Source organism: Hemitrygon akajei, chromosome 30 (assembly GCF_048418815.1).
Source record: "Hemitrygon akajei chromosome 30, sHemAka1.3, whole genome shotgun sequence".
Classification (NCBI taxonomy): domain Eukaryota; kingdom Metazoa; phylum Chordata; class Chondrichthyes; order Myliobatiformes; family Dasyatidae; genus Hemitrygon; species Hemitrygon akajei.
Genome location: NC_133153.1, coordinates 10,633,838 through 10,645,856, shown reverse-complemented (window position 1 = coordinate 10,645,856; position 12,019 = coordinate 10,633,838). Strand labels below are relative to the sequence as shown.

At 46.6% G+C, this 12,019-nt stretch overlaps 1 protein-coding gene across 1 annotated transcript in view; it reads left to right on the top strand.

Moving 5' to 3' along the window:
- lrrk1 (leucine-rich repeat kinase 1) overlaps positions 1-12,019 on the top strand; it is a 197,640-nt gene that overhangs the window by 41,065 nt on the left and 144,556 nt on the right. The window contains 1 exon segment of the mRNA XM_073032977.1: positions 9,602-9,771. Within this exon segment, the coding sequence (XP_072889078.1) occupies positions 9,602-9,771 (170 nt within the window).

The following is a 12,019-nucleotide window of genomic DNA, read 5'->3' as shown; positions in this document are numbered from 1 at the left end:
TTTACTGATAACAAGCACCCATAAGGACAGCACTATGCTGTAGCTCATAAAGCTTCTGCCTCACAATGCCAGAGACCTGGTTCAGCACTGACATCTGTTGTTGTCTGTCTGTAGTCTGCATGTTCTCCCTGTGACCCAGGGTTATCTCTGAATCCTGTGATTTCATTACACATTCCAAAACAAGACAGGTTTGCCTACTAAACTACCCCTAGTGTGTAGGCGAATGGTAGAATTGGGGTGGTCAGGGGGAGCTGATGGGAGTGTGGATAGAATAAAATTGCTTAGGGTAGGATTAGTGTAAAAATGACTCCCGGATCGTTGACATGTTCCTGTCTCATTGGGTCAATGGGTCTATGTTCATGATGTGTCTGTCTGTGGCGATGACAAACTACAATGTGATATTGAATTAAGAGTTTGTTTTTCGTCTTCTACGTCGGATGTTGATAGTTAAGGAGAACGCCAGCAGTAAGTTAGAACGGTGCCTCTTCAGAACAGTGCTAATGGCGAGGCCCCGGATTAATGTCTCATTTGCAAGATTGCCCCTCTGGTAGACCAGCCCGCACAGGAATATTGACCAGATTTGTCTATGTGCCACAGCTTTGGGGTGAGGCCAGACCCCTAATCCTCGGGTGCTGAGGTACAGAAGCAAATCAAGAGACTCAGCTGTTGCTTAAAGACAGAATTAGAGAAATAGTGGAAAAGGGACTTGCATGTAATCAGTTTAAATGATGTGTGTGTGTGTGTGCTAGTGATTGTGTCATTTTGTATATTTGATTTGATGACATGTTTTGGTGAAATGAGGGAGGGAAAGCTATTTCTGTTCAGGCAGCAATCAGTCGAGCATTCTCTCCAAACAGAAAAAGCCCAGGCCAACTTGGTCCTGACTACAGATGTATTATTCAGTAATGTTTGGGTGATAAACAATCCCAAGAGTACCTCAGTTTTGCTTTTAGATCCTGGGAGAGTCTGACGATATCTGAGCACCAAAACAGAGTGCCTCAGTTTGTTCTTGGTCTCTGATAGCTTGATCGTAACTGTAGCATCCATGTCAGCCTCCGTCTAATTCAAATCAATGAGTGTGACCAAGGGATTTGAATACTGCCGATCCTAATTTGCAGCCGGGGTGAGCGGCACCACAAGGCTGCTGCTCCATCTGAGGCAGCCAGGCACCACGGCAAAGAGGAAGAGATTTATCACAGTACCTTTACCCTTGAGCTGCAGCGGAGGCTTGGATCTCACAGCAGCAGGGTGATAGATGGGAAATCAGAGCCGAGGTGAACTAACCACAACATCTCCAGACAAAGAGTAAACATGTGATGAGCTTCTGGCTGAGGCTTAGCAGAGTAGCGCACGGGGGAGCTCTTATTGTATCCGATCTCTAGTGCGAGGCCGAGGACTCTTGTATATCAGGAATACTTTGCAAAGATCACCATGGATATTGTATAGTGTGGCTGCTAATGTGCTTCATTAATCCGGATATACAGGGCGGGGTTTGTGAACTGAATCACAGATGTGACAAGGTTAGTGTTCTGTGTGGAAGCAGTAAAATAATGAAAATATAACAGGACATTTTGAAGTTGGAGAAGAATTGATTTAATTAATGATGGTCATCAACAGAAATTTGAATGAAATGTATTATTCATTGTGCGTATACTGTCAAGTTCCAGCATTCTTTTCGTTGCCTGTTTAAAGTTGCTTTTCACTTTATAACCGCCGTAGCGACAGTCAGAATTTTGAACTGTAATATGATTTGAGCTTTGCATGTATTTTGTAAATAGGCAAATGTGACGAGGGGCTGTGTGTCAGAAGGTGAACAGGAAGGCTCACAGTTGCGCATGTGCTTTGCAATGTTACAGCAGGGTCTCTGTGGCTTGGAATGGATGAATAATTAATAGACCTGTATTGTTGGCTCTGCTGCTTGAGTACTGTGCTGTGCTGTGCTCAGCTCACTGGGCTCGACTGAATTCCTTTGCCTATTGGGAAAGAAAATTCCCAACAAATGTTTACTGTTAGGCCATACTCTTAGGCAAGAGCCAAAGCTATTAAGCACATTAGGACATTTTATCCCAAATTTGAAATGAGTTTGGTGTTTAAAATCCTTTCCATGTTTACAGTCAGTGATAGGGATTTGATTGTAGGCAAAATAACACAGAGGCTCTTAATTATTATTGCAATAACCATCAGAGATAACAAAGAAATTGTGACAAGATATTTTTTATCTGAAAGCTGGAGTTGCTGAAAATCTGAAACAAGAACAGGACCTGCTGGAAGCATTTCAGACCCTACTATCAATTTAGCTCTTTCCACAGATAATGCCAAACCTGAATATTTCTGTTTTGACTTCATAGAACCAGCTGCCTCTTGTAAACATTCCCTTTCAGAGACCTTCTGTGACTAGTAAACCAATCCTCGATAACCAGGAAGTCGAGCAAGAAATAATTGATTTAATGGTTATGATTCATTGTTATAATCAACATTACTAATAATGATAAATATATGATAATATTGTAACTGAAACTATCAAGCAAAGAATGCAAAAAGTCTTGGGTTGAGGATCACTTATTTACACTCCATTTCTGTGGTTTCTGAGGTGGATGATGAGGACAATGTGGGATGGACAGGTGGTGCTCGATACCTGAGCGTTGTTTGAGATCCGCTGTACTGCTTTTCCTCTTTCTATTGGACTTCTGCCTGCTTCTGTCAAAGAGATACTTGGGTGTTCGGCCTTCCTGGACGCTGCTCCATTTTGAGTGCTCATTGGTCAGGGTGAGAGTGACCAATATTCTGGAATGGAAGACGCGAAGGTTGAACACTTTCCCACTCTAGCTGCTGGAAGCGAGGAAAAGTGTGGTGAAGAAGGCTGTGGAAGAGTTGTGGTGAAGCAACAGCCTTGTTTAGTTCCATTCTGCACCAGAGTTGGGCCTGTGGTAGACCCATTGCTTAGAACCAGAATTGCTGTGTCATCTGATAGCAGACATAGACTGAAGACACATTTCTGAGGATATTCCTGTCTGAAAAGGGTGCTCCACAGTACCTCTTGGTTGACATGGTTATGGTGTCACTGAGGTCACCTGCTACATCTTTGACTCAATAGGTGAAGAAGATGAGGTTCAAATTGCTGCCAGAAGCTCCTTTCCACCAAGTCGTGAAACTTCAGCAGGAAAACCATCTGTTTCTCTGTTGGGGTGTCTTTTCAATCACTTGTCAATCTGATGGTGGGTCCAAGTTGGATAGAGACAGGCATCTAAATGAAACATATAAGATCTACAAACGTTTGTAGAAAGGTCTTGCAGGTAGATGTGGAAAATATATTTCCTCTTGTGGGAGAATCTAGATTTAAGGGAACTTTAAAAATAAAGGATAACCCAAGTAACATAAAAATGAGATGATTTCCTCTTTCTCTGGGGATATCTCGAGCTTTTGGAATTCTTTTTCTCAATAAATGGTGAAATCTTTGAATATTTTTAAAACGGAGGATATTAGATTCCTGGTAAGCGTATGACAATAATTTACAGGAGCAGAGTTAGGCTATTCTGTCCATTGAGGCTGCTCCAGCATTCTGGCAATTTTTTTATTTCAACCCCATTCTCCTGCCTTTTCCCACTAACCGTTTACTGCCTCACCAATCAAGAACCAGTTTTAAGTATGACCAATGGTATGGCCTGCCCAGTCCTCAATAACAACAAATTCCACAGGTTGCCCGCCCTCTGGCAAAAGAGGACCTTTCTCATCTCATTTCTTAAAGGGACATCCCTACTTCTGAGACTGTGCCCTCATGTCCTAGTCTCTCCAACTCATGGAAGCATCCTCTCCACGTACCCGCTCTCCAGGTTTTTCAGTATTCAGTAGGTCAGAATGGGCAAGAGGTTGAAAGGTCACTGTGGACCGATGGGAAGATGGAGTTGAGCAGAGAGGACGGGTAAGACTAGTACGATTAGGGAACCCTAGCTGATGAGGATTATCGAGGTCACGGCATATGTCAGGAATAGGCAGCTGGGATCAAACAAATCCCGGGGAGGTGGCGGGGGGGAGGAATGTAGTAGTATACTCAGGAAGGAAGTTAAGAGAGTAAAAGAGGATGCAAATTATCTCTGGCTGATAAGCTAAAAGAGAATCCTAAAAATTCTAAACATTGGATAACGGAGCAAAGTCAAGGATGCATGGTCTTCTCCTGCTCCCCCTCAGTATGTTTGTATCTGCTGTCGAGCAATGTGGCAAATTGGAAACGGAGGCATCTGTGACACCGAATTGAGGCCTGGCAGCACACACCTGAGCAACATCAAACGCTGCTTTCAAATGCTGTCACTGAAGAACAGTACGTAAGGGCCAAAGAGCTGGTGTACCAGCACTTCTGGGCATGAAGTGGTGGGTTAGTACAGCCTCCTGAAGCCACGCCACATTTTCTAAAGGAAAAGGTGAGCTTCCGGAGGGACTTGGTACATCATACAGCATCCATAGAGGGAATGGACAGCTGATGCTTCAGGTAAAAAGTTTTTGTTGGGTGTGAAAGGTAGAAGGAAGATGGTTAATGTAAAGAGGTGAGGGGGGATGTGCCGGGCAAGAGATGGTGGGTCATAGGTTGATCCACATGAGGAGAGGTTGATTGGCACATGGAGTCAGGAGGGAAGAGAGAAGCCGGGATACGTCGACAGAGGCTGGGAAGTGATAGGTGGTGGTGTTGGTTATGGAATCTGATAAGAAAGCAAATTGAAGAGTGGAACCATGTAAAGCAAGGGTAGTGGGCAGATGGGAACAGTGAGTGGAGAAAAGGAAATAGGTGACTTATTTGGAGGTGAGATCAGGTTAAGGGCAGATGGAGTAGAAAGAGCAGGGGAGAGAAATGGAGACTGGGAAGGCAGGATGGTTTGTAACGAAAGGTGTGTGATAGGACCTGGGTGGGTCAGGAGGTGAGAGAAAGTGGTGTGGGGGTGGGGAGAGCAGGTTACTGAATTTGAGGAACCCAGTGTTGGGTTGTAGATTACCCAGGTGGAATATGAGGTGTTGTGGAGGAAGCTGAGGACAAGCAGGTCATGTGGAAATGGGTAGTGGAGTTTGCTCCAGATTTCTAATATCAACATTATAACATCTTGCGTCAACACATTTCTTGAAGCTGAGATTCCATAGATCCTTAACCCAGGGGTGAAGGTTTCTGTGCAATAGTGTTGTGACTCTAACCAGCTTACTCAGCAATTCTGTGCTCCCCAGGGTGGAGGAGCAACACTTTATATTCATTTATGTAGCCTCAAACCTGATGGTGCGAATATCAATTTCTCCTTCTGGTGTTTTTCCCTCCTCTCCCCTCTTCTATTCCTCACACTGGCTTCTTATCTCTTCTCACCTGCCTATCACCTCCCTCCGGAGTCCCCCCCCCCTCCCTTTCTCCTATGGTCCACTCCCCTCTCCTATCAGATTCCTTCCTCTCCAGTCCTTTACCTTTCCCACCCACCTGGCTTCCCTCACCACCTTTAGCTATCCTCCTTCCCTCTCCCCCCCCCCCCCCCACAGTTGTTTCTGGTCTCTTCCCCCTTCCTTCTCCGTTCTGAAGAAGGGCCTCAGCCTGAAGTGTCAACTCTTTTTCTCTTCCATGGATGCCTCTGCCCTGCTGAGTTCCTCCAGCATTTTGTCTGCGTTGCTTTGTATTTCTTGCATCTGCAGAACTTCTTGTGTTGGTGAATTCTTTGCTGTGGTTTGGTCCCTATGAAACGTATGATCTCACCCTCAAGGAAATGTCTATCCCATTCACCTGATTGGTTTTAAGCCCAAAGTCAAAAAGCTAACAGTGTCAGGATGCCACACGGGACCTGAACACCATTGGTGAAACTTTGCACCAGATTTAGTTATGTGTTGTTGTGCTGGGAGAAGATAAGGAGTCTATTTATTTATTTATTGTGATACAGTGTGGAAAAGTCCCTTCTGCACCACCCAGCAACCTCTGATTTAGTCCTAACCTAATACTGGGACAATTTACAATGACCAATTAAGCTCCCGACTGATGCGACTTTGGACTGTGGGGGAAAAAGCCAGAGCACTCGGAGAAAACCCACATAGTCACGGAGAGGACGTACAAGCTCCTTCACGGGCAGCGGCGGGAAGTGAAGTGCAAAGCCCCAGCAGTGATCTGAGAGCAAAACCATTTTGTGTGATTGACGGGCTTGCTTATCACAAAGGCTGAAAAAGGCCACTCTGAAGGGTTCGTAGTGGCAGTTGATTGGATGGGAGAGGAGGAGAGGGGATTATGAGCAGAAATGATTATAGGGCTTGGTTGGGAAGTAGTTGGGACTATGGTAAGATGGCAAGGATGTTGACAGGTGAATTGGGATTATGGTAAGGACTGGGTGTTATCAGGATGTTATCATAGTAGTTTTACAGGGATGGTAAGATGCAAAACACAAATCATTATCTACAATAAATAAATAATAGTGAAAAAGGGGAATGACAAAATAGTCCTTATGGGTTCAAGAACCATTCCAAAATCTGATGTTAGAGGGGCAGAAACTGTTCCTGAAACATGAAACACGAGGAAATCTGCAGATGCTGGAAATTCAAACAACAACACACACAAAATGCTGGTGGAACACAGCAGGCCAGGCAGCATCTATAGGGAGAAGCGCTGTCAACGTTTCGGGCCGAGACCCTTCGTCAGGACTAACCGAAAGGAAAGATAGTAAGAGATTTGAAACTAGTGGGGGGGAGGGGGAAATGCGAAATGATAGGAGAAGACCGGAGGGGGTGGGATGAAGCTAAGAGCTGGAAAGGTGATTGGTGAAAGTGATACAGAGCTGGAGAAGGGAAAGGATCATGGGACGGGAGGCCTCAGGAGAAAGAAAGGGGGAGGGGAGCACCAGAGGGAGATGGAGAACAGGCAAGCAACTAAATATGTCAGGGATGGGGTAAGAAGGGGAGGAGGGGCATTAACAGAAGTTAGAGAAGTCAATGTTCATGCCATCAGGTTGGAGGCTACCCAGCCGGTATATAAGGTGTTGTTCCTCCAACCTGAGTTTGGATTTTGACAATAGAGGAGGCCATGGATAGACATATCAGAATGGGAATGAGACATGGAATTAAAATGTGTGGGAGATCCACCTTTTTCTGGCAGACCGAGCGTAAGTGTTCAGCGAAATGGTCTCCCAGTCTGTGTCGGGTCTCACCAATATATAAAAGGCCACACCGGGAGCACCGGACGCAGTATACCACACCAGCCGACTCACAGGTGAAGTGTCGCCTCACCTGGAAGGACTGTCTGGGGCCCTGAATGATGGTGAGGGAGGAAGTGTAAGGGCAGGTGTAGCACTTGTTCTGTTTACAAGGATAAGTGCCAGGAGGGAGATCAGTGGGAAGGGATGGGGGGGATGAGTGGACAAGGGAGTCGCGTAGGGAGTGATCCCTGCGAAAAGCAGAAAGGGGGGGGAGGGAAAGATGTGCTTGGTAGTGGGATCCTGTTGGAGGTGGCGGAAGTTACGGAGAATTATACTTTGGACCTGGAGGCTGGTGGGGTGGTAGGTAAGGACAAGGGGAACCCTATCCCGAGTGGGGTGGTGGGTGGATGGGGTGAGGGCAGATGTGCGGGAAATGGGAGAGATGCGTTTGAGAGCAGAGTTGATGGTGGACGAAGGGAAGCCCCTTTGTTTAAAAAAGGAAGACATCTCCTTCGTCCTGGAATGTAAAGCCTCATCCTGAGAGCAGATGCGGTGGAGACGGGGGAGTTGTGAGAAGGGGATAGCCTTTTTGCAAGAGACAGGGTGGGAAGAGGAATAGTCCAGGTAGCTGTGAGAGTCTGTAGGCTTATAGTAGATATCAGTAGATAGGCCATCTCCAGAGATGGAGACAGAAAGATCAAGAAAGGGGAGGGAGGTATCAGAAATGGACCAGGTAAATTTGAGGGCAGGGTGAAAGTTGGAGGCAAAGTTAATGAAGTCGATGAGCTCAGCATGCGTGCAGTCGTCGATGTAGCGAAGGAAAAGTGGGGGACAGATACCCGTATAGACTTGGAACATGGACTGTTCCACAAAGCCAACAAAAAGGCAGGCATAACTGGGACCCATACAGGTGCCCATGGCTACACCCTTGGTTTGGAGGAAGTGGGAGGAGCCAAAGGAGAAATTATTGAGAGTAAGAACTAATTCCACTAGACGGAGGAGAGTGGTGGTAGAGGGGAATTGGTTAGGTCTGGTATGCAAAAAAAAGAGAAGAGCTTCGAGACCATCTCGATGGGGGATGGAGGTATATAGGGACTGGACGTCCATGGTGAAAACGGTCCAGTCCCTATATACCTCCATCCCCCACAGAAAAAGCAGGATCTCCCAGTGGCCACACATTTTAATTCCACGTCCCATTCCCATTCCCATTCTGATATGTCTATCCATGGCCTCCTCTACTGTCAAAATGAATCCAAACTCAGGTTGGAGGAACAAAACCTTATACACCGGCTGGGTAGCCTCCAACCTGATGGCATGAACATTGACTTCTCTAACTTCCGTTAATGCCCCTCCTCCCCTTCTTACCCCATCCCTGACATATTTAGTTGTTTGCCTGTTCTCCATCTCCCTCTGGTGCTCCCCCCCCCTTTCTTTCCCCCGAGGCCTCCCGTCCCATGATCCTTTCTCTTCTCCAGCTCTGTATCACTTTCACCAATCACCTTTCCAGCTCTTAGATTCATCCCACCCCCTCCGGTCTTCTCCTATCATTTCGCATTTCCCCCTCCCCCCACTACTTTCAAATCTCTTACTATCTTTCCTTTCGGTTAGTCCTGACGAAGGGTCTCGGCCCGAAACGTTGACAGCGCCGAATATACTCTGACATGCATCTGCAGAATTTTGCAAGGGTCCTTGGTGGCAAACCAGATCTGCTCAAAATCATGAAGGGGGCAAGGATAGAAATGTAATGAGTTAGGGTTGGTCTTACTGATGATGCGGATTGAAGTTTGGGCGAGATGAGAGTAGGGTCCAGACTGCTCAGAGAGACTCTTGTGGTTGGAAGGTTTTGCTGGTTTTGTGGGAAGCTTCACGGTTGTTTCGAGAGGGGCGTGTGGTTAGTGTGGGCTGGGTTAGGATAAGGATTGTGGTCATTGTGATTAGTTGGGAAGTGGGTTCAGTTGGTGGAGTCAGGATGTTGTAGGGTTTGAAGTGATCAGTTGGTGAGAGGAGTTAAGGAGATAGGGGAAGAGGAATGAGGAAATCTAGTGGTGCTGGAAATCCTCACCAACACGTAAAAGATGAAGCTGCCAGCATTGAGCAAAGTAAGTGAAGTGAAGCTGGCCACTTCCTTCCATTTCAGACCCTGCTGTTGGGACGACACGACAGCACTGTGTGCGGCAATGGTTGCAGGAGACGTGAGCTCTCTGTGCACCCAGTGGCCTTGGAACACTCTGGGCATGGGTATGGACAACCTGGAACCAAGTTCTGGGGGGGAGGTGGCTGCCAGCACATGGTGTGACCAATCATTTTCCGGAAATTACGTGGTGTGGAACACAATAATATAATTTTAGGCCATGCTATTTGGTCCCCTGTGCTTGATTGGTTGGTTGATTGGTGTGTTGTCCTTTTTGGGTCTGAAGATGTGAATTACAGCCACTGCAAGATCTGATCAAAGCCTTTTTTCACAGGGACTGCTGATGAGACTATGGGAAGTAAGCAGTCCGGACTGGGGAGCCCACCCTTCGATCAGTGCCTCGCCCTGCAGAGCATTCAGGCAGCCTACAGTGCTGGGGAGGTGGAACAAGCTCAACAACTTACACGGCTCCTTTGTGAGGAATCTGGCAGCAGTGCAGAGAAGGTAAGAAGTTTAAATTGTGGAAAGCAAAGGGATATTTATTCAGGAGAATGGCGAGCAAGACGCGAAGGAGCTGCAGTGAAGTTAATTGGTCGCTCCTTCTAGGTCCTGATCCAGCTGAACAGCCTTTCTTGTATGTGGCACCTTCTACTACACCATAGTTGTGTTGAGATGGGAGGTTCCTCGTGTACCACGTGGTGTTTCCTGGGGACGGGACTGATGTGGAAGTTACACAGTATAATGGGAGTTGCTATTGCCAGGTCTTCATCACACTTAACACGTATTGCTTCTGTCCCTTTTCAGACAGCTTTAGAACTGGGCAGATGACAGATGATATCAGATCTCCTGCAGGTTCCACTGATGCTCCATAGAGGAATTAACCCTACGGCTGTGGGCCCCAGAGGAGTTATCAGACCTCTTCCTCCCTTTGCTTTTCAAATACTCAGAGGTTCAACCTCCACTGCCCTCCCTGTCATCTGCTTCTACTTTCCCAGGATGTAACAATTACGTTCCTGAGGGTTGGTTGCTGTTTGGATCCAGCAGAGTGCCAGAGGGTGGCAGGAGTTACTATGCTTCATTGCCCCTGCAACAGTCCAGCACCTATCTGCTCGAGGCAACCATTCTGGACTGTGGGATCAAAGATTGGAGGGGCCCCAGGATCCTGGGGGAATCGCCTGCCCAATCACAAAGCTCTTGGACATTCTTTGTCTGGGACATAGAGCAGGTGGATAAGGTGGTTAAGAAGGCTAATTTATTAGTTGAGGCACTGACTTTCAAAGTCAAGAGGTTATGCTGCAACTTTATAAAACTCTGGTTAGGCCACATCTGGACTATTGCACACAGTTCTGGTCGCCCCACTTTAGGAGGGATGGTGAGACTTTGGAGAGAGTGCAGAAGAGGTTTACCAGGATGCTGCCTGGTTTAGAGGGCATGTTCTATCACGACAAACAGACTGTTTTCTCTGGAGCACTGGAAGCTGAGGGGGAGACCTGATAGAGGCTTATAAGATTATGAAAGGAATAGATAAAGTGGACAGAGACTATCTGATTCCCAGGGTTGAAATATCTAACACCAGAAGACATGCTTTGAAGGTGAGAGAAGGTAGTTTCAAGGGGGATGTGAGGGGTAAGTTTTTTACTCAGAGTGGTGGATGCCTGGAATGTGCTGCCTGGTATGGTGGTAGAGGCAAATACATTGGAGGCTTTTAAGAGATGTTTGGCTCGGCACATGAATGTGAGGAATTTAGAGGGATATGGACATGGTGTAGGTAGGAGGGATTAATGTTTGGGTATTTTGATTTTCCCTTTAGCTGGTTCAGCACAACATTGTGGGCTGAATGGCCTGTGCTTTACTGTTCTATGTTCTAACCATGCTCTTCGAACCAACTGCTAACCAAGAAGCCTATGCAAGCTAGTTCCATATGCCAGTGTTTGGCCAATAACCGTCCAACCTTTCCTATCCATGTATCTATACAACTTTCTTTTAAAATTTATTGTTGTATCTGTCTTAACCACTTCCTCCGACAACTCATTCAACATGCATGCCACCCTTTGTGTAAAAGAAAGTTTGCCCCTTAGGCTGTTAATAAACATTTCTCCTCTCAGCTTAAACCTGTGCCCTCTCATCCTTGGTTCCTCAACCCTAGGGAAAAAAGACTGAGTACACTCACCCCATCCACACCCTCATGGTTTCATACACCTTTATAAGATCACCCCTCAGTCTCCAGCACTCCAAGGAATGAAGTCCTAGCCTGCCTAGTCTCTGCCTATAATTCAGTCTCTTATCTTCTGATGTTGGACTACCAGAAGAATGAAACTCAACCACCCTTGGATGTAGCTGTCACTGAGTGGGTTTAGGTGGGGTAGGGGAACAGTTTGCTCGTGACTAAATTTTCCATGTGGCTTGGCCTTTACACCATTGACCTCTCCCCTCTTAAGAGTTGTGACACAGCTGGTAGAGCCTTGCAAATCCACCAGCCTGGATTTGATCTTGACCTCGGGCGCTGTCTATGTGGAGTTTGAATGTTCTCTGCGTATTCCCCATGGTTTCTGGTTTCTTCTCGTATGCCGAGGCATGTGACTTGGTAGTTAGATGTCTGGAGTGCAGGTGAGGGGTAGTATCGATGAAAGGAGTCAATGGAAGTGTGTGGAGAAGTGGTGTAAATGGTTGCTCAGTGGTCAGTATTGTCTCGGCGGGCTGAAGGGTCTTTTTCTGCAGTGTGGTTTGACTCTAACTGGGGCCAGTTGTCATG